This window comes from Pectinophora gossypiella, chromosome 29, assembly GCF_024362695.1.
Source record: "Pectinophora gossypiella chromosome 29, ilPecGoss1.1, whole genome shotgun sequence".
Taxonomy (NCBI): domain Eukaryota; kingdom Metazoa; phylum Arthropoda; class Insecta; order Lepidoptera; family Gelechiidae; genus Pectinophora; species Pectinophora gossypiella.
In genome coordinates, this window is record NC_065432.1 from 3,693,094 (window position 1) to 3,714,151 (window position 21,058).

General features: G+C 39.7%; 1 protein-coding gene across 1 annotated transcript in view; it reads right to left on the bottom strand.

Moving 5' to 3' along the window:
• Nucleotides 1-771: 771 nt before the first annotated feature.
• The window catches only part of LOC126379557 (uncharacterized), a 37,688-nt gene continuing 17,401 nt past the window's right edge, over nt 772-21,058 (bottom strand). The window contains exons 3-15 of the mRNA XM_050028357.1: nt 18,858-18,932; nt 17,507-17,563; nt 15,555-15,588; nt 14,761-14,949; nt 14,100-14,144; nt 13,792-13,857; nt 13,270-13,317; nt 12,805-12,918; nt 10,495-10,617; nt 3,814-3,843; nt 2,632-2,682; nt 1,686-1,739; nt 772-1,103 (exon numbers count right to left, since the gene is read on the bottom strand). Of these exons, the coding sequence (XP_049884314.1) occupies nt 1,006-1,103; nt 1,686-1,739; nt 2,632-2,682; nt 3,814-3,843; nt 10,495-10,617; nt 12,805-12,918; nt 13,270-13,317; nt 13,792-13,857; nt 14,100-14,144; nt 14,761-14,949; nt 15,555-15,588; nt 17,507-17,563; nt 18,858-18,890 (942 nt within the window). The 5' untranslated portion in view covers nt 18,891-18,932 and the 3' untranslated portion in view covers nt 772-1,005. The remainder of the gene's footprint in view (nt 1,104-1,685; nt 1,740-2,631; nt 2,683-3,813; nt 3,844-10,494; nt 10,618-12,804; nt 12,919-13,269; nt 13,318-13,791; nt 13,858-14,099; nt 14,145-14,760; nt 14,950-15,554; nt 15,589-17,506; nt 17,564-18,857; nt 18,933-21,058) is intronic.

The following is a 21,058-nucleotide window of genomic DNA, read 5'->3' on the forward strand; positions in this document are numbered from 1 at the left end:
TCTAATGAATTCTCAGTTATTGCAGTTTCTATAGACAACATTTGTTTTGTATCTATTTACATCCCACACCCTTCAGCCCACATTATTCAAGAAGTAGTGGACGTTTTCTTAACCCTTCCTAAGCCCTTTATTATATTGGGTGACTTTAATTGTCACCACCAGGCATGGGGAAGTTCACTGTGTAATAGCGTAGGTAATTTACTTTTAGATCTTCTTGATTTACAAAATCTATGTATTCTTAATATAGGTTCTCCTACACGTCGTTCAGATTCAGGGCAGTCAATTAGCGCTCCTGACTTATCCATTTGTTCCTCCAGTTTAGCACCCTTATTCACTTGGGAAAACCTTTCTCTTACCTATGTAAGTGATCGCTTCCCAATTATACTGTCATTTACATTCAATTTTTCTATAGAACTGAAAATAATTGAAAAAAAAAAACACAAAACAAATCATGAATTTTGTGACGGAAAATTCCACTTGATATTAACTCAGAATCATGGTCTGAATCATCCCTCAGTATTCGTTACGATGTCATTAACACCCTGAATGTGTATGTAGATAAGCGTAGTAAGTTAAAATTGTTAACTTACACTAAAAATGTGATGCGAATGTAAAAACATGTAAGTACCTTTTGGCTGAATAAATATTTTTTTATCATTATTGTATGTCGTTACCTCGGGCCTATGGAGTCCCGGACTTTTGGAAGGCGTGGGTGGGGCCCAAGCCAACACGAAATGTGGTGTATTATTATTAAAAAAAAAACAAACAAAATGAAATCGATATTATTTATTGAATATTTCAGAGTTTCATTGTAGCTATTTAGATAATATTGTGGTGTCAAGTTAAGGTGTAACATAAAAAATAATTACACCATAGACAAAACAGTTACAGAAATCAAGGATCAAGTATAATTCTAATACTTGGTCTTTGACAGAAATAGACAAAAAATATGACATAGAATGGTGGAGATAGTACAATAGAAGATGTAAACATTTTTCTAGTTATTTAAGCAGAGACGAATACTTTGCTGTAGTAGCTATGATCGTATTGTCCGCATGTATCGACGATGTAAGATTTGCACGTGTCGATGTCTCCGTTACCAACTGTAAGAAAAAAAAAAACATTAGCCATCCATCTTCCCTAGCGCTATCCCGTTTTCACAGGATCCGATAAAAAATAGCTTTTCTGGCCACGTCTTTCCTTCAGCGATACAGCTTCCGATGTGGTAGTAATTTTACAGCTAGTAACATTAATTTTTGACGTTCAAAAAGCGATAAGTAAGCCAATTTTGAAGACTAAATATTTTTGATTTTTTTAAACTTTGGCCGGACAAGTGGGGAGCGCTGAGTTCTCTCACCCGGTACAACATTTAAGACAACAGGCCTGAGGGTGCCCAGTTGGGCGTGAACCTTGGTTCAGAGCGTCATCTGAGGGGATTATTTTGAAAGAATTAATCGACCCTAGTAGGTCGCTAGCGATAAGCGCTGAATCAGGGAAATCGTCGACCACGCCGGCGGGGTCGGTATCGGAGTTCTGAAGTGTTTGTTGTCGCGAGCTAATTGGCTACCTGGCGGGAAATTCCACTTGATATCAACTCAGAATCATGGTCTGAATCATCCCTCAAAGTTTTCGTTACGACGTCACCAACACCCTGTACATCTATGGCTTGAATAAATTATACTTACGAATTCCGAATGAACCGACAACTCCGAAGATGGCTTGTAGAACATCCTCCAAGGCTGTAAATGAAACGCAATAATAAGTAAGTATTACTTCACTTTTCAGCTCACTAATCAGTAATCACTAATTTAATTGACAACATTTCAAATTTTTAAGCCGTGGTTTTTTTGTGCTATTTCGAAAGTACTTGTTTAAATAGAAGACACGTATTTTTTCTTTTCAAGATTTTTCCACTAGAAGTTACAAAAAATATTTTTTGAAAATTGGATTCTGCCATTGATAGAATGAAGGCAGTATAATGTAATGTACCTTTGCATGCGTATTTAAAACAAGTCGCAAACAAAGTGTCATGTTATGTATGACATTTACTTTTTTTATATTTTTTATGTAAAGGTCTGAACTTATTATGCCTTCCTCTTCTGACCTCGTGGATTTTTCAATATATTTCTATTATTACTGAATTAAAAAATCTGAAAAAATGTGTTTTGTGTAAATCATAGAAATATCTCGAAATGGTTTTCGATTTAAGGCACCTTAGTAAAAATGAAATGTTGTCAATTGGCTCTTGTAGCATTCTCAGATTCAAGCCTGTAAAGTCCTCTGTTTTGTTGTTTAGTCTTCTTCTATCGTGTGAGTTGTGAGGTGGATTACCAACCTCATCAACCCTGGTGTCAGGGTTACTATTGAGCCGCCAAAGGGCCCTGACATGGCTCATGTAACGACTACTTACTTACATTAGTAAATAGTAACCGGGCTTAACGTGCCTTCCGAAGCACGGATCATCTTACTTTTTGGACAATCAGGTGATCAGCATGTAATGTCCTAACCAATCTAGGGATCACAAAGTATTTCGAATCCGGGACCTCCGGATCGTGAGCCCAACGCTCAACCACTGGACCACGAAGGCGGTTGTTTAGTATATATTTTTTTAAGTAATTAAATGGTTCTTACCATCACCAACGTCGTTCAGCAGGTTAGCCAGAAGGTAAACGACAACTCCCACTGAAAAAAAAAAGAAATTTGAAGAATATCATCATGGTACATAATGGTGCTAATTCCTTTAAACACCATCTAATTTTATTTTGCTATACCTGTCATTTTCTTATCCGTTGAAAAAGAAAGGGACGGGTAACCGACAGGCATAAAATTCATGGAACACACGTCAATTTTAAGCAGAAATCTAAGGCCGGGTTTCCATTGACGCGGAGAAGAGCGGAGGTGTGCGGATTTGACCAATCACAGCGTTCGAGAGAGCGGAAAACGAAGACGCTCTGTCACTCTCTCCCTCACGGTGATTGGTCGATTCCTGCACATCTCCGCACAGCTCCGCGTCAATGGAAACGCAGCCTTAAACGACCGTTTTAAAATTTTACACCGGCCAATAACCCGACAGAGTTAAGTAGACAGCACGTCAAATAGATTACATACCAGCGAGATGCCTATTTTATTCGCCCGGGTTATTTTATCGTTTTAAAATTAACTTGTTGACAATCATCCGTCCCTTTCCATTTCGGCGGATAAGAAAATGACGGGAATAACTTAAAGTAATATTAGGAGGTGTCTACAGGAATCGGGGCCGCTATCTTAAAATACGCTTGTAAATGTACGGTCGCGAGCACTAATATATATACACTCTGAAACCATGTCACATTAACTTTTTTGACAAATTAAACCGTAAGTCTCATTAAATGCCAAATAATCTTCTTCTTCTATCGTGTGGGTTGTGAGGCGAATTACTAACCTCATCAACCCTGGTGTCAGGGTTACTATTGAGCCGCCAAAGGCCCCTGACATGACTCATTTATATAACGACTACGTACTTACACAGTAAGTAGTACCCGGGACCAACGGCTTAACGTGCCTTCCGAAGCACGGATCGTCTTACTTTCGGACAATCAGGTGATCAGCCTGTAATGTCCTAACCAAACTAGGGACCACAAAGTAATTTTTGTGATATGTCCCCACTGGGAATCGAACCCAGGACCTCCGGATCGTGAGCCCAACGCTCAACCACTGGACCACGGAGGCCGTTTATGCCAAATAATGATAGTGCGACAGGGTTCTAAAGTGGATACATGATATTGCTCATGACTGACGTATTAAGTATTCGAATAAATATAGAAATTTACTTACCGGATTGAATGACTACTTTCACGACGACACCTGTAAGAAAAAAAAATAGGTCATAACTATATTCCTCATCGAGGTAGTCAGAAATAGAAAAACGTGATAAAATGTCAGACTTATTATTACTATATGTGGTAGTTGGAGGTACATCCAACGCAAGATGAACTAAGCACTCACTGAGCTTTCTGTTAGACCAACGTGATAGGTGAGCCGTATCGCCGTCTACAATGGTCGAGCCAACTATGTCAGTGAAAACTGTACTTAAGATAAATTAATAACTCATAGGTGCAAGTTCGATACCGAGTTCGAACCGGCGCTCCCTGTTTGAGAAGCAAACCTGAGAACCACTGGACAGTGACCTTCTTACATACTATAAAAAGTAATCTAAAATAACAGCGCCATCTAGTGGTTCGCGATGGGACTACGTAGAAGACGAATAGATGGCGTTGACACCACAATCGTAATACTATTGAGGGAATACAGATGGCGCTAGTGAGAACTGGATAAAACAGGCGGTCTAACCGTTACTGGCAGATTTTGATAAACATCGTGTATGTGAAGTGTATTTTGAATTCAGTGCGAGTAAAAATAAGTTTATCCCATAGATTATCGTCTCATTTCTGAACCCCTCTAATAATACACAAACAGCCAATTGAAACACTCGATTTTTGACTACCTATATAAAAAGGTAAGGTATAGGAAATGGTGTTAAAATACTGATATCGATATGTTTCAGAAAATTTATTAAGTGGTGTTTACCTGAAGGGCACAGCTAGATGTTATAGACCGGTGAGCATGAGACAAAGAAAACTCCCTTGAATTTGTACAATGTATATTTTTAAATCTACAAATTTCATTAACCATAGGTAGGTCAAAAAACCTATGGAGGGAGACAGGTCGCGCTTTGGTCCGTCAGGTTAATTGTCATTCCGTAACAACCATGGGATATCACTATGTTTAAAACCTGTCCGTACACCTGTAGGCACCTCACTTACTCGAGGACCTCCGACTATCAGGCCTACCTGAGGCGTTCCGGAATACCGTACAGGTGATGAGTTGAGGCCGGCTCAGGCCAGGGCGTGCTGGACGATGGCGGCGCAGCGGGCCAACTGTTACGCAGCTGGCGGGCTGCACGTCCACCGGTCAACCTCGCAGACCTTCACCGGGCCTTATCCGGTGTGTTGACAAAAGGAGAGGCGCGGCACATCCACATGCGCGCCGCACAAAGGAAAGCTTCGACGTGCAAACAACCAAGGCAAGCTCCGCCGAAATGAAGCTTGAAATAACTTGCAAACGCAGAAGAAAACAGTAGCAATCTTCATTCACAAAATCATTGTTGAAATCATCTGATCCAATCATAAACTTCTTCTTAGATTAAAACTTGCAAAACGTTCGAAAATTAAAACGTTAAAACTTTAAAGAAAACAACAAAACTTTAAAAACTTTTAAAAACCCCATCTGCAACAAGGAATGGCAATGATTAGCATGTGGTTCAGCTGACAGCGTGGCAAGGCAACTCACGAGTGTAAAACAAAGAAAATAACTTACAGGTTCATCCGGGATAGTTGGGCATCGCTCGGATGAAACCTAAACCCACCCACTGGACCTTTGGCGATGGGATTTCAGTGATGTTGCTGAAAACAAGGACCTCGAGGTTATCACAAAGTTGGTGCAAAAATATGCACGAAGAATTGCGAGGACTCACCATCTCGGTTAAGCTGTTTATTTAAATCGAGACATCGGCTCTTGATGTCGCCGATAAATCGTGGCTTTTAATTTGCCCACATTATTGTTACGGCAGTGGAGTCTCCGGCGCTCTCGCGACGTCCCCACTTTCCATAACCTGTCTCTCAGCTCAGCCAGCTGTCAGTCTGACACAAGAACCACGAACAAAGTTGCCAAACTAGAAAAAATCTACCAAACCATAAATTCGCCGAATCAACGACAACAATCGATCGACTTGTTTGATCCCAAAATTTAAACAATATAATTATAATATATCAAAAATAAATGTTGCAGATAATTTTAATATACCAAATTTTGAAGAAAATAAAATAATTAAAAATATTCGGGCCCATCGATAACCCTGCAGCGCCATCTGTGATTTCCTGCGGGTAAAATATAAAAACAACGTTATATCGCCAGAAACCACAAGATGTCGCTACAAGGCTCGTTGGTCCGAAATGCTTCGTTACAATACCCCCCTACCCACGAGAGGTTTCGAACTGGGTGAGAAACACGGCTGCCCTCAGCCATAGAGCCTGGGGCGCACAACCAGTCTAAATTAAAAAAACTGTCTCTAAAGACGAGACGACAAAACAATTTTTAAAAAAAAACGTAACGAAGCACAACTCAAACATATAAACAGCACAACCCTAAGCACAACAATTACCCCGACCTGTTATTCATCACCATTCATTGATCACCTTTCACTTCTTTCATATAGTAGCACCCAGTATCCATTTCACTGGGTGTCACCCACATTCATACCCCTGTTGAGCTGACGACTCTCATAGTGTCACTCGATATCCCAATTCTAAAGACAAAGACAAAAAAACAAAACAACAGTTGCTAGAGGCTTATTTAAGGAGTCACTACCCGCTCCGTCGAAAAACAAAAAAAAATAGTCAACCTAATGAGGTTTCCTATTTAAATGAATTTCTAATAAATGGCTACTATAAAGCCTAAAAAATGTTGTCACGAGCAACATGAATAAACTATAAACATGAATAGGCTATAACCGCCTAAACAAAAAAAACATAAAAACGCTAAGTTGAGCGTTCATAAAAACGCTGCGTTGCAGACGCCAGTGTGTATGGGCCTTATCAGCGCACCATAAACACACTAAAAAAAACATTTAACATAAACAAACATAAAACATCTATTGGTAAATGTACCTAGTTATTTTAAAATCAAAAGACTAATTAATAGTCTTTAACTACATAAAAAAAATGTGTTTGTTATAAATAGAATGTTACTAGGTCCTAATGACACAAGTAACCCCAAAATTTTTCTAAATGTTATTGAATGCTAACCATGAAAAGGAAAAATTCTCCAATGAGTGTCCGCAAGCTTTAAGATTCCCAATCTTCTTCGATTGGATGTCCCTATCGACAGACTCCGTGCATACTACACGCTCAAGACGGTGATGAAGATGATTATACAAAGCCCTAGCACGCATAAGGTGATGACGTTCCCTAGACTTCACTGCTAAATCAAGTTTTGCCTGCAGCTCCTTCAGCTTTTCGGTGATAATTGGGAATTCGGCCTGTGGCTTCCGCTCATCGTCCAGTATTTCATCCGGAGAGAAACCAGTCATCAACTCCCTAAGCTGTTTCTTCATTTTGAGAACAGTATCAGCTGGTGCTTCAGCACGAATACTCACTCCATAAACCAACTCATCACGGAGCAGTGATTGCAAATAAACAGTTTGGATATCCATGGTTGTGTCTTAGTTATAATTTCAAGTTTGAAAAGAGTTCTGAAGTTAACTAAGTAAATTTATATCAAAATGTACCCGTCTGCCTCCAAAACTTATTTTCTAGAATATGTACAAAGTTTTCATTGAATATAAACCAAATTAGTGTAATTCTCTCACAACATCAATTCTCAGTCTATTCCTGTAAATAATTTTCAAAATAATAAAAGAAACAACAGTGTTTTTAATTAAATTTTGGTTTGTTGAAGGTTATGTTTACTTTTAATTGTTATTGTCAAGTTGTAATATGTTGTGAATATATAAAGATTGTAAAGCAAGTTGTCTACTAAATATTTCTCAATTAAGTTGTTATTGACAGACAGTTCTATAAAATTATTTCCAAAAAAACAAATAAGTAAGCAAAATGTTTGCCAAGCAGCGGCACAACTGTCAGTAAGTATGATGATGAAACTAAGTCACAAAATTCCAATTTCAAACCAATGTCCTGTTATAAATGTAATTAAAAAAACTAGAAAGTAATTTATTATTGTTTTTAAATAGTGAAATTGTTTGTTTTTTAATTCTATGTTTTCAAAATTCAATTGTTGGGAAATCTCAAAATGCAGTACTATATGGATATTATTTGTCCAAATTGTTACAAAAAACTCAATACTGATAAAATTTATTTGCTAGCTAGCATCAAAAAAATGTTCAAAATATGTTTTAACCTGTAGTTTACATAATGGTTAAATAAAATGAAAACACAAATGTAGTTTTAAAAATTGACAATAAGCCCTAGAATTGGGTTAAACTTATTGCAATAAAATAAGTATTTAGGTTAGGTCTCTGTAGGAGGCCTAGAACCTTACTTATACTAAGAAACAAACACAACTTAACCTAAGATGCAAACAAAACACAAACAATTCACACAAAATCCCATCACTTTTAATAATAAAAAATACACTGTTTTCACTAAATTTAATCTTAAAGTTTATGCCAACACCACTTATATACTAAAATGGTTGTACAGAGCGACAATTTCACCAAGAAGGGCGCCACTGAAACGGCTAATCTTTTTTACTTAGAGAATGGAATTCAATGAAAACTAGTGGGCCGTTAGGTAAAGTATCACTCTGTGACATGACCATAAGATAGCACTAGGTTTTAAAATATCTTTCCGTCCTCCTTGTAGGCACCTCACTTACTCGAGGACCTCCGACTATCAGGCCTACCTGAGGCGTTCCGGAATACCGTACAGGTGATGAGTTGAGGCCGGCTCAGGCCAGGGCGTGCTGGACGATGGCGGCGCAGCGGGCCAACTGTTACGCAGCTGGCGGGCTGCACGTCCACCGGTCAACCTCGCAGACCTTCACCGGGCCTTATCCGGTGTGTTGACAAAAGGAGAGGCGCGGCACATCCACATGCGCGCCGCACAAAGGAAAGCTTCGACGTGCAAACAACCAAGGCAAGCTCCGCCGAAATGAAGCTTGAAATAACTTGCAAACGCAGAAGAAAACAGTAGCAATCTTCATTCACAAAATCATTGTTGAAATCATCTGATCCAATCATAAACTTCTTCTTAGATTAAAACTTGCAAAACGTTCGAAAATTAAAACGTTAAAACTTTAAAGAAAACAACAAAACTTTAAAAACTTTTAAAAACCCCATCTGCAACAAGGAATGGCAATGATTAGCATGTGGTTCAGCTGACAGCGTGGCAAGGCAACTCACGAGTGTAAAACAAAGAAAATAACTTACAGGTTCATCCGGGATAGTTGGGCATCGCTCGGATGAAACCTAAACCCACCCACTGGACCTTTGGCGATGGGATTTCAGTGATGTTGCTGAAAACAAGGACCTCGAGGTTATCACAAAGTTGGTGCAAAAATATGCACGAAGAATTGCGAGGACTCACCATCTCGGTTAAGCTGTTTATTTAAATCGAGACATCGGCTCTTGATGTCGCCGATAAATCGTGGCTTTTAATTTGCCCACATTATTGTTACGGCAGTGGAGTCTCCGGCGCTCTCGCGACGTCCCCACTTTCCATAACCTGTCTCTCAGCTCAGCCAGCTGTCAGTCTGACACAAGAACCACGAACAAAGTTGCCAAACTAGAAAAAATCTACCAAACCATAAATTCGCCGAATCAACGACAACAATCGATCGACTTGTTTGATCCCAAAATTTAAACAATATAATTATAATATATCAAAAATAAATGTTGCAGATAATTTTAATATACCAAATTTTGAAGAAAATAAAATAATTAAAAATATTCGGGCCCATCGATAACCCTGCAGCGCCATCTGTGATTTCCTGCGGGTAAAATATAAAAACAACGTTATATCGCCAGAAACCACAAGATGTCGCTACAAGGCTCGTTGGTCCGAAATGCTTCGTTACACAATATACATCCCACTGCTGAGCAAAGGCTTCCCCTCAATCAACCGGAGGAGGTATGGATCATACTCCACGCTGCTACACTGCGTCGCTGGAGGTGGAAAAAGTAAGATGATCCGTGCTTCGGAAGGCACGTTAAGCCGTTAGTCCCGGTTATTACTTACTCAAGTACGTAGTCGTTACATGAGTCATGTCAGGGGCCTATGGCAGCTCAATAACCCTGACACCTTGTTGATGGTGTTGGTAATCCACCTCACAATCCACACGATAGAAGAAGACAAGATTCTGGCTCTTACTTGTAAGAGCCTTACTAGTAAGAGCCTTACTAGTAAGAGCCTTACTAGTAAGAGCCTTACTAGTAAGAGCCTTACTAGTAAGAGCCTTACTAGTAAGAGCCTTACTAGTAAGAGCCTTACTAGTAAGAGCCTTCTGTATCTATCTAGATACAGAATTTAAACAACAGGTCTGTGGATGCTCTGGTGGGCGCGAACTTCCGCTCCCAAAGAAATTTTTTAACTTTATTTCGTGGATACATAAACAGCCATGATGTAAGTAAGTAGTCGTTACATGAGCCATGTCAGGGGCCTATGGCAGCTCAGTAACCCTGACACATTGTTGATGGAGTTGGTAATCCACCTCACAATCTACACGATAGAAGAATTGTTTTAAGTTTACGCGATTATTATCATAATTAAAACACGTAATAACGGTTTTTATCGCGTTCAAAATAGGGATACGAGACTCCCGATATTTCATGGCACTTGCAACAGTGCCGAAATATCGGGAGTCTCATATCCCTATTTTGAACGCGGTAAGAACCCGTTATTATGTGTTTTAATAAGAAGAAGAATGTTTGAATGTACTTACCGGCAAGTCCAACCACTCCACCAACAGCGTCGAGGCCTCCTTCAACTACGCCGGAGATACCTCCAAGTATGTCAGAGACAGCTTGGAAGATCACTTTCTTGACTCCGATCAAGCCGTCCCATCCTGGCGACAGAAACATACATTAAATGAACTTGCGGGCCGTCCATTAATCGTGTGATGTTTTTTTTGGCATTTTTAACCCCCCTTGGTGATGCATGGTGAGGTTCAAGACTCGCCCCCTATTCTATATCACGTGTATTTTTAGTACCTATCAAAATTATTGTACGAAACGCCGCTTTTCGGTTCAGTATCGCGCGTTTGCCGAAAAAATAAATCATCATCACCATCACCAGCCCATTAACGTCCCCACTGCTGGGGCACGGGCCTTCCCTATGGATGGGTAGGGAGATCGGGCCTTAAACCATCACGTGGGCCCAGTGCGGATTGGTGGTTATTAACGACTGGTAATGCAACCGGGACCAACGGCTTGACGTGCCTTCCGAAGCACGGAGGAGCTCGAGATGAAAACTTTTTTTGGGATCACCCATCCTTTGCGAAAGTTGCTTAACTTCAACAATCGCAGACCGAGCGCGTTTACCGCTGCGCCACCGAGCTCCTCCAAAAAATAAATACTCGTGATATATTACTACGCCTCCGCTCCCCCCTTATGATATTTCGTGATTTTTTTATGGACCGCTCCCCCCTCTCGAGCCTCGCATGATTAATGGACGGTCCCTTGCGATCGTCCCACACCTTATGCCTTAATATCCCTGTCCATTCCACTGACTTTTATTCTTGTTCTTTCACCTTGCGGCCTATCCGGTTGTGGAACTCTCTACCTGAGACTGTCAGGAGGGCTTCTTCTCTGGACTCTTTCAGGGCAAGAGTGAAGGCGCTTATCCTGCAGGGTTAACTTGGAAATGTCTTTCTTATTCTCCTTATATTATGTATTATATTGTATAGTCTATTGTTGTATCCGTTTCGAAGGACCAATATTGGGGTTGTGTGTGTGTGTGTGTTGTTGTTTGCTGTTCTGGGATGGCGAATGATACACTTGTCACTCAATAGTAAACTATACATTGTTTTAAGTTTACGCGGTTATTATCATAATTAAAGCACATAATGGTGCTAATTCCTGTAAATACCATCTAATTTTATTTTAGGTTATATCTGTCATTTTCTTATCCGCCGAAAAGGAAAGGGACGGGTAATCGACAAGCATAAAATTTATGGAACACACGTCAATTTTAAGCACAAATCTAAAACAACCGTCTAAAAATTCGCCCGGGTTATTCATTTATTTACTCATTCTTCCTAAAATTAAGAGCTGTCAATCATCCGTCCCTTTCCTTTTCGGCGGATAAGAAAATGACAGGTATAACTTAAAGTAAAATTAAGAGATGTCTGCAGGAATCGGGGCCAATAACGGGTTCTTACCGCGTTTAAATGGGGATATGAGACTCCCGTCATTACATCCCCAGACTCGTAAAAGAGGCTTTTGAAATCAGAAAACATAAAAAAAATTCAACAGCGAAGACGGATTCAAATTATCGACCATGTGGAATCCAGTAGTAGGTGTTGTAAAAAGCTTGAAACGGCCTAATGTGGTGAAAAAACGTGAGGACACAGTGAGTGCGGTTTGTCGTAGTAAGTCTGGTGCGAGTTCAGATGGTTCCGAACATTCCGATATCAAAAACAGAAACAAGCGGCAAAGAATGAGGGTAGACAGATATGTCTGCCCGTAGAAAATTATGGATCTACCTACTCCACTCCAATCTCATCAGTCATCCCGTGATCATGGCACTTGCAACAGTGTCGAAATATCGGGAGTCTCATATCCCTATTTATACGCGGTAAGAACCCGTTATTATGTGCTTTAATTACAATAGTAAACTGATTTATTGTTCACTGAAAACTTACGATTGAATGTTATTGAAAATGTTATGGACGCACGTCCGGTACGTAAGATACGGATAATTGCACTGAATATGAGTTAATCGGCGGAATTAGGCCGCACGTGTTATAAGAAGTTCGATTACATCGTTCGATTACATCGAACAGTTTATGTATGTGTGTGTATATATATTTATATATTTTTTTATTTACGGCAATTTTAGTTATGTTGGTATGATTATAATGTTTATTGCATCGATCCCTAAGGTTGCCTGGCAGAAATGACTGTTTAGCAATAAGGCCGCCTATTGTGCTTATTTTTATTCGTATGTTTATGTCCTTTGTATATATTGTTGTTGTTGTCTCGACACAACCACTAGGCCACGGAGGTTATGTGTTTTTTTAAATATAACTTACCTCCGTTTTTCTCGAGTACAAGATCGAAATCGCTTTGGCATTGGTCGAATTTGAGTTTCTGAAGCCAGCTGGAGAGATCTCCTTTCAGTGGCTTGAACAGCTTGGATCCAGAGTCTGAAATATATATTATATTATACAGGGTGTTAGTGAAACCGTATGGAATACTGAGGGGGATGATTCAGCTCATAATTCTGAGCATGATATAAGAAAACCGGGTATGATGTGTCCCCACTGGGATTCGAACCCGGGACCTCCGGATCGTGAGCCCGACGCTCAACCACTGGACCACGGAGGCCGAAATAAGGAATAATACGCGAACGGGACAGATAATCCAGCTACCCATCACTTCTTAGCAGCTTGCCATTAAAGACCCAGAGGGGGTGAGGTCGGCCACCCATAAGAATAGGTGCGGAGCGGGGAGTTACCGTTCCATACGTAAGTAAGGGATAAGAGATAAATACTTACAAGAATCGGCATCAGCGGAGACGGCGACAGCAAGGGAGATGTAAACAGCTGTAAAGAAAAAAAAATGCAAATTGGTCGAATATGGCATTAAGTCCTTTCCCAGAGCGTTTGTCCCGCTAAAACGCCTCTGTGTGAATTGAGGTTTATAGCGAATATCATTTCTGTTTGTTCGGAATGAAAAACACTGTAACGTAAAGAATTTTTGTGTTTGTTTTTTATAGCGAAAGTAAATTGAAAAAAAAAACTGTCAAAAAAAAGACTTTTGTCAAGCCGGGACGAGGGTGTTAACTATTACACCACCGGGGACCCTTAAGTAAATAAAATAATATTAAAAAATCAAAAATATCTTTATTCAGTAGGTAACATAGTTACACTTTGAATCGTCAATTTTTACATAATGAACGTCTCATCCGCCTAAAACTACTGGCAGCTTCTCACAACCTGTATAGCCGGGGAAAAGAAGCAAGAAAAACCTCGGCACAGGGCCCTGGACGTTCTTTTTTTTAAATAAGAAGCACTTACCGCGCATCCAGACGGCTCCAAGTCCTGGGCAGGCCTTGTCGATGACAGCTTGGTAACTGATGACCACTGTGAACATAAAAATAATCTTTCTTACATACAGTTCACGACTAAGGCCAGGCGCGCACTACGAGTTTTTCTCCCCGCGGCAGAAAAAAGCAGCGGCATAATGTCCCACCCATCAATCCGCACTGGGCCCGCGTGATGGTTTAAGGCCCGATCTCCCTATCCATCCATAGGGAAGGCCCGTGCCCCGGCAGTGGGGACGTTAATGGGCTGGTGATGATGATGTTATGTATGTAAGTACTCACATCTGAGGAGGTAGTCCAAGTAAGCTCCTTTGCTCTTGGGGGCAGCTGAAACGAAAAGTACAAATTAGTATCCTGGCACAGTTCAACAGAAGACGCTAGGGGCTTTTATCTGGCATAAAAGTCTGATGATGGTAAATGACGTGATCCAGCTGGTATCGGATACGTCGACAGGGGTCCTAGTACGGCTTTGAAATGGACTACTCTGGGCGCCATCCCACTCGCCTCAGACAGAGTACTGCGGGGCGGAAGGCAAGAATGAAGCCAGGGAAAAGTAGGGATACTTTTCCATAAATAAAATCCGACCAATCACCGTGTGACAGAGCGTCTTCGTTTTTCGCTCTCTCGAACGCTGTGATTGGTCAAATCCGCACGTCTCCGCTCTTCTTCGACCAATCACCGTGAGGGAGAGAGTGACAGAGCGTCTTCGTTTTTTGCTCTCTCGAACGCTGTGATTGGTCAAATCCGCACGTCTCCGCTCTTCTTCGACCAATCACCGTGAGGGAGAGAGTGACAGAGCGTCTTCGTTTTTTGCTCGCTCGAACGCTGTGATTGGTCAAATCCGCACGTATCCGCTCCTCTCCGCCCAAGTCCGCGTCAATGGAAACGCAGCCTTGTCGCTCGTAAGTCCGGGTGGGTTTAAATGTCACAACCAGGTACTCACTCAAGAATTGATCGAGGCTAATGTTCTTGTTGATACTGCCACCTCCAAGCAGACCCCCGAGGAGTGTCTGCAGGATACCTCCGACCAGACCCAACACGGTGTTAATGACGATGCCCACAATGCTGAGAAGTTCCTTCAGGAGTCCACCGACGGCATTCAGCACACCATTCAAGCTCAGGCCGAGGTTGCCTGTGTAAAAAACAAATTGAATTTCAAAATTATTTACACACATAAAGACGGGTTCTTACCGCGTTTAAATCAGGGATATGAGACTCCCGATATTTCGACACGGGATGGGTTACATAGTTACACTTTGAGTCGTCATTTTTTTACATAATGAACGTCTCATCCGCCTAAAACTACTGTAGGTTCTCACAACCTGTATAGCCGGGAAAAAGAAGTAGCAAGAAAAACCTCGGCACAGGGCCTTAGACGTTCTTTTAAGAATAAACATAAACATTTCCAGACAGTTAATCCCATGCATTCATATCTTTAATCACTAAACATAATAACCTTTTTCCAAAGTTTCTGTTTAATTACTGTTTTACTGTTTAAAATAAAACAGTTTTAAAACTAAATTCTGAATGTCAATGGGAATCTTATTGTAAAAACTTTTTCCCGCTTTTCACATGAAACTGTAGGCAAGGTACAATAGGGGGTCAAAAGTCCACGTCAAAGCAATTAAAAAAGCATTATTGCATTGCGCACTTACTTTTATATACGCAAATGTCAAATTGCAATATTGCTTTTTTAGATAAAAAGGGTTCATAAAAAAAATTAAGAAAGAAACTAACCGTAGTAGTTGCCGCAAAGATTAACAAGCACATCCTGAAAAAAAAGTAATATACATAATTTTTTTTAACGGTAGGTATTTTATAAGGTGAAATTCGCATTTATGTCATCTCTCCACTCAAAATATAAGTTTTCCCTTTGCCTTTCCCCAAAGGGATAAAAAAGTTTAAAAAAAAATATAAGTTTTTTAACTGTAAGTATTTTATAAGGTGAAATTCGTATTAATGTCATGTCACCACTCAAAATATAAGTTTTTTTTAACGGTAAGTAAGTATTTTATAAGGTGAAATTCGTATAATTTATATCATCTCTCCACTCAAAATATAACTTTTTTTTAACGGTAAGTATTTTATAAGGTGAAATTCGTAGTATTATTATACTACTGAGCTAGGTTTACCTCACCCCCCCTTGGACATAGTTTAAGGGCTTATTACCTACCAGCCTACCTGTTAGACAGGCTGGATGCGTCAATGTTACGGGTGGTTACCATGGTTTCCCCACCAACCAATCAACCTTAAAAACCAACCACCCTCAACAACCTTATGGTTAACACGCGGCTTTTTGGCGGGAAACGGGAACGGGACAGTTGCTTTCTTCATTGAATAATCTAAATAATTAATACGAAGTGGTGTTTTGTGGTTAATGATCGCATTAAGTTAGTCGGAAGACATTCGCGAGTGTTATTATATCGGAGTATTCAATAAACAAAGTGTATCTGCCTATTTTCGCTTCGTGCCAGGAAGCCGCTTCATAACTCGAAAGTTTATGCGGACTTTTGAGTTAATTCGTCTGGGGTTCGGAGTAGGAGTCTACTCCGAGGGTGGGGGCTTAGGTTTCATCATCATCATTCATCACCTTTCATCATTTCATTAATCATCAAGAAAAAAAAAAAACGTAAGACATGGCTGTATGGGCATAGTACCCTTTGCCTTACCCTTCGGGGAAAACCAAAACAAAAAAAAGGTTAACACGCTGTTTAAGAATACCGATTTTGAGCTGATTTCGAGGTCTTCCTAGGTGGCCTCAACTCTTAGATATAACATAACAATAGCATCACGCCTGTAGCCCCAAAGGGGTAGACGGAGGTGTATAGTATGACATCCACTTCTCAGCAGCTATGTTCAAGTCCCATATAATGGGCAAGCTTATTGCTATTAACCGGGCACAAATCCTGGAAACCACATGATATCAATTATCTATGATCCAAACATGGATATACATACATACATAAACAGCCTATATACGTCCCACTGCTGGGCACAGGCCTCCCCTCAATCAAAAATGGAGCATACTCCACCACGCTGCTCCACTGCGGGTTGGTGGAGGTGTTTTTACGGCTAATAGCCGGGACCAACGGCTTAACGTGCCCTCCGAAGCACGGAATCATCAGGTGATTCAAGCCTGAATCAAACAAATGACAGTCTCACAAAGTGATTTCGACAATGTCCCCAGCGGGAATCGAACCCGGACCTCCATATCGTGAGCCTAACGCTCTTACCACTAGACCACAGAGGCTGGATTCAAACTCATGAAGTCGAATCCAGTGGTTACGAGCACGAGCTGGTATTCGAACCCGTGACCCTACGGTGTAAGTCACGCATTTTCTGAACAAGTGTGCCTTTATTAAAACACATAATAACGCGTTCAAAATAGGAATATTTATGAGACTCCCGATATTTCGACATTGTTGCAAGTGCCATGATCACGGGATGACTGATGAGATTGAAAGAGAAATATCGGGAGTCTCATAAATATTCCTATTTTGAACGCGTTATTATGTGTTTTAATAAAGGCACACTTGTTCAGAAAACGCGTCACTTACACCGAAGGGTCACCTATTTTGAACGCGGTAAGAACCCGTTATTATGTGTTTTAATTATGATAATAACCGCGTAAATTTAAAACAATGTATACGTGTGCCTTTGTTCTGTTATTCAAAAAAAGTTGTACTTACACCACTTCCGCCGGAGCTGCCTTTAAGGAAGATACCATTGACGGAGGCAACGGCGAACTGCAAAAAAAAACATGTTAATAACATAAACATAAGCATTTGCCCACCTTAGAATAAGTTTATCCTATAAATGTTTTGTAAATTTGTGTGCAATAAAGTGTTTTTATTATTATTATTATTTGTATGTCGTTTCCATATCTCGGGCCTACGGAGTCCCGGACTTTTGGAAGGCGTGCGTGGGGCCGAAGCCAACACGTAGAGGCCCCTTAAGACAGTTTAATCTAAATGTGGTGTGACACCAACCGGCGATTATCTCTGTATGCACTATGGGAGTGCACTTTTATTATTATAAGCTCAATGTTGGCAACATCAAAGTCTTAATTACAAATTTTACTCTAATATATTTTGCTATGGCAATATTACGGGCCTTACGCCACGGACTTTGCCGACGAGGCATCCTTTTCTTGTCTTTCAAATTCAAATTCAAAAATATCTTTATTCAGTTGGTAACATAGTTACACTTTGAATCGTCAATTTTTACATAACGAACGTCTCATCCGCCTAAAACTACTGCAGCTTCTCACAACCTGTATAGCCGGGAAAAGAAGCTGCAAGAAAAACCTCGGCACAGGGCCTTAGACGTTCTTTAAAAAAATAAAAATACACATAAAATATTGGTATACAATTGAGTAATATAGCTGCCTAATATCAGTTCTCAAACAGTTCTTACTAACTTAAATGTAAATAACATAACATAAACTGCCTATATACGTCCCACTGCTGGGCACAGGCCTCCCCTCAATCAACCGGAGGGGGTATGGAGCATACTCCACCACGCTGCTCCACTGCGGGTTGGTGGAGGTGTTGAAATGTAAATAATTAGTTTTAAATATAATAAAGTCCACTTAACATCTCGAAGAGGTTTTATTTACCGGAGCAACCATCGCCTCCAACTCTTACGACTATATCTCAATGGGGTAGTCATAGGTACATCCATCGCAAGATGAACTAAGTACCCACACCTCATCGAGCTCTCTGTTAGACCAACGTGATAGTAGATGGTACTATACTTAACATAAACAGCCTATATACGTCCCACTGCTGGGCACAGGCCTCCCCTCAATCAACCGGAGGGGGTATGGAGCATACTCCACCACGCTGCTCTACTGCGTCGCTGGAGATGATTTTACGGCTAATAGCCAGGACAAACGGCTTAACATGCACTCCGAAGCACGGAATCATGTTATTTTTTCAGACAATCAGGTGACTCAAGCCTGTAAAGTCGTGGTAAGGACTTGTCTCTGTTTCATTGTGTACAAATACATAAATAAAAAAGTAATAAAAAATGTCTCACCGCGGCCAAGCAGGCTACCAGAATGCACTTCATGTCGTCGGATTCTTGATCGATGATCAGAAGATACTTGTTACCCTGTGAACATCGCTTATATACTCAACATTGTACAAGTAGGTACTTACAATGTACAAGGTAGTTTGCACAGCTGTTCGACAATTTGGACAAATTGGATTGAAAAAAATAACTATTTAATTGTGACAATGCCTACTGGATTCCGCCAGATGGCGCTGATTAGTAAACAACAGTTTTGTGTACACTTATTTTTAAAAAAATAGTTATATTAAGATTATTAATGTAAACTTTTGATAAAAGTGTTAATTGTGTCCCAAATTCTCAGGATTATCGTTTGTGAGCAATATAATAAAGAATTCAGAACATATGAGACAGTGATCACCTTGTGCAAAAAACATAACGATTGTAAAAGTAAATCGAGAAGAATCTACGCGTAGTGTGTGTTACAAATAGAACTCAATTAAGTTATGAAAACTGCATATAGTTATTAGTTCGAAAATAGTGATAATTTTAAAAATAAGTTCTTAACGTATTTAATAATAGTGCCAACTGACCTCGGAGATATTCGTACACAATCGGTTATCATCGGAAACGTTCGATATCCAACAAGAACTAGAAGCAGATCATAAATTTCGCTTACTTCAATGAGTATAACGATAGCATAGCTGGTAAACGGCCTATCAATACGCTCCACCTGTGAAGACCCGAGATCGAACCTCACTGCAATAAAACTCTTTTTGATAAAAATATTTTTCTGTGGACTGCGGTACGTTTTATAAACACAACATGATAAGACAATGTAAAAACTGTGACGAGACAATAAACGATAGACAATTTTTAGAATGTCTAATTTGCGAAAAGTACATGCATATAAACTGTGCTAATGTTTCGGAAAAAAGGTTTTATTTAATGTCTCCAACCAAAAAATCAAATTGGAAATGTGAAAAATGTCAAGACCATTTAAAACAAATTAATAGTGATAACCGCACAGCGTCACCAGAGATATCAAATATTACGCAAAGACAAACTACAAAAGTAGTATACAACATCTCGACAAGTAATTCGTTTGCCTCGTTATCAGACGAAACAGAAGAGTTGAGTGGACTAACTCAGGATCCAATCCAAGTGAACCGAAGCTGTCTGAACCCAGTATCGGATGAAGAAGAGAAAATAAATTTAAAAGAAAGAATATTGAACCTACAGGATTTACTATTAAAAGCTGAACACAAGATTGACGAACAAAATTGTAAAATCTTTTCACTGGAAGAGAAGTTGGCAGAATCGCACTCGAAAATAAAATATCTTACCCAAATGTGTCAATCTACTCCAACTGAACAATCCACTAAAAGTAAACAGCGCAGAAATAACGTCAACAAGGAAGACAATAATTTACAAAAAGTAAAACGAGATCTGTTTAAATCGACTCCTCTCCCAAAGCGTACATGTGAGGCAAATTCAGCTATCGCGACAAGTAACCCAGATGACAGATATTCGAAGAAAGAAATGCATAATGAGAAAGATTTTATAAAGCACAATGAGAGGAACAGAAAGGAGCAAATTGAATTAGCTAATGTTTGTCTTATTAGTAGTAACACTAACAAGTTGCGACAGATCGCCGAAAGAACACTAGGATTTTCAAACTTGTGTCATTACGTCACTCCAAATGGGGGAATTTTACAATTATTTCAAGGACTCGAACAGAAACTAGAAAAGTTCTCATACAAGGATTACTGTGTAATTGTAATTGGTGAAAAAGATTTTAATATAACAGTGGACTACCATGAATTAGTTGTTTACATAAGACAAGAGCTACTAAAAGTTCAACACACCAATGTAATTATATGTATTCCAACATTCAAAGTATCTAAAACTGCAAATCTTTTTAATCATAGAATAGAATTATTTAATAATCTGTTGGGATTGGATAATGGCACATTTGAATATGCTTTTATATTAGATTCGAATCTTAATTTGTCTTACAAAAGTGATATGTTCTATGAATTATCAGGAAAAGTAAATAGACAGGGCTTGACTGTAGTGTTCAAAGATTTGGCCAGGCTTATTGAATCCATCAGAGTTTCAACAAATGTAACACCGCAACAGGTCCAAATAGAAATTGAAGATAATGGTCAATCTCATGATGAAAATTGTTTAAATTGTTTAAATAATAGTAGACAGTTATTTTTTCG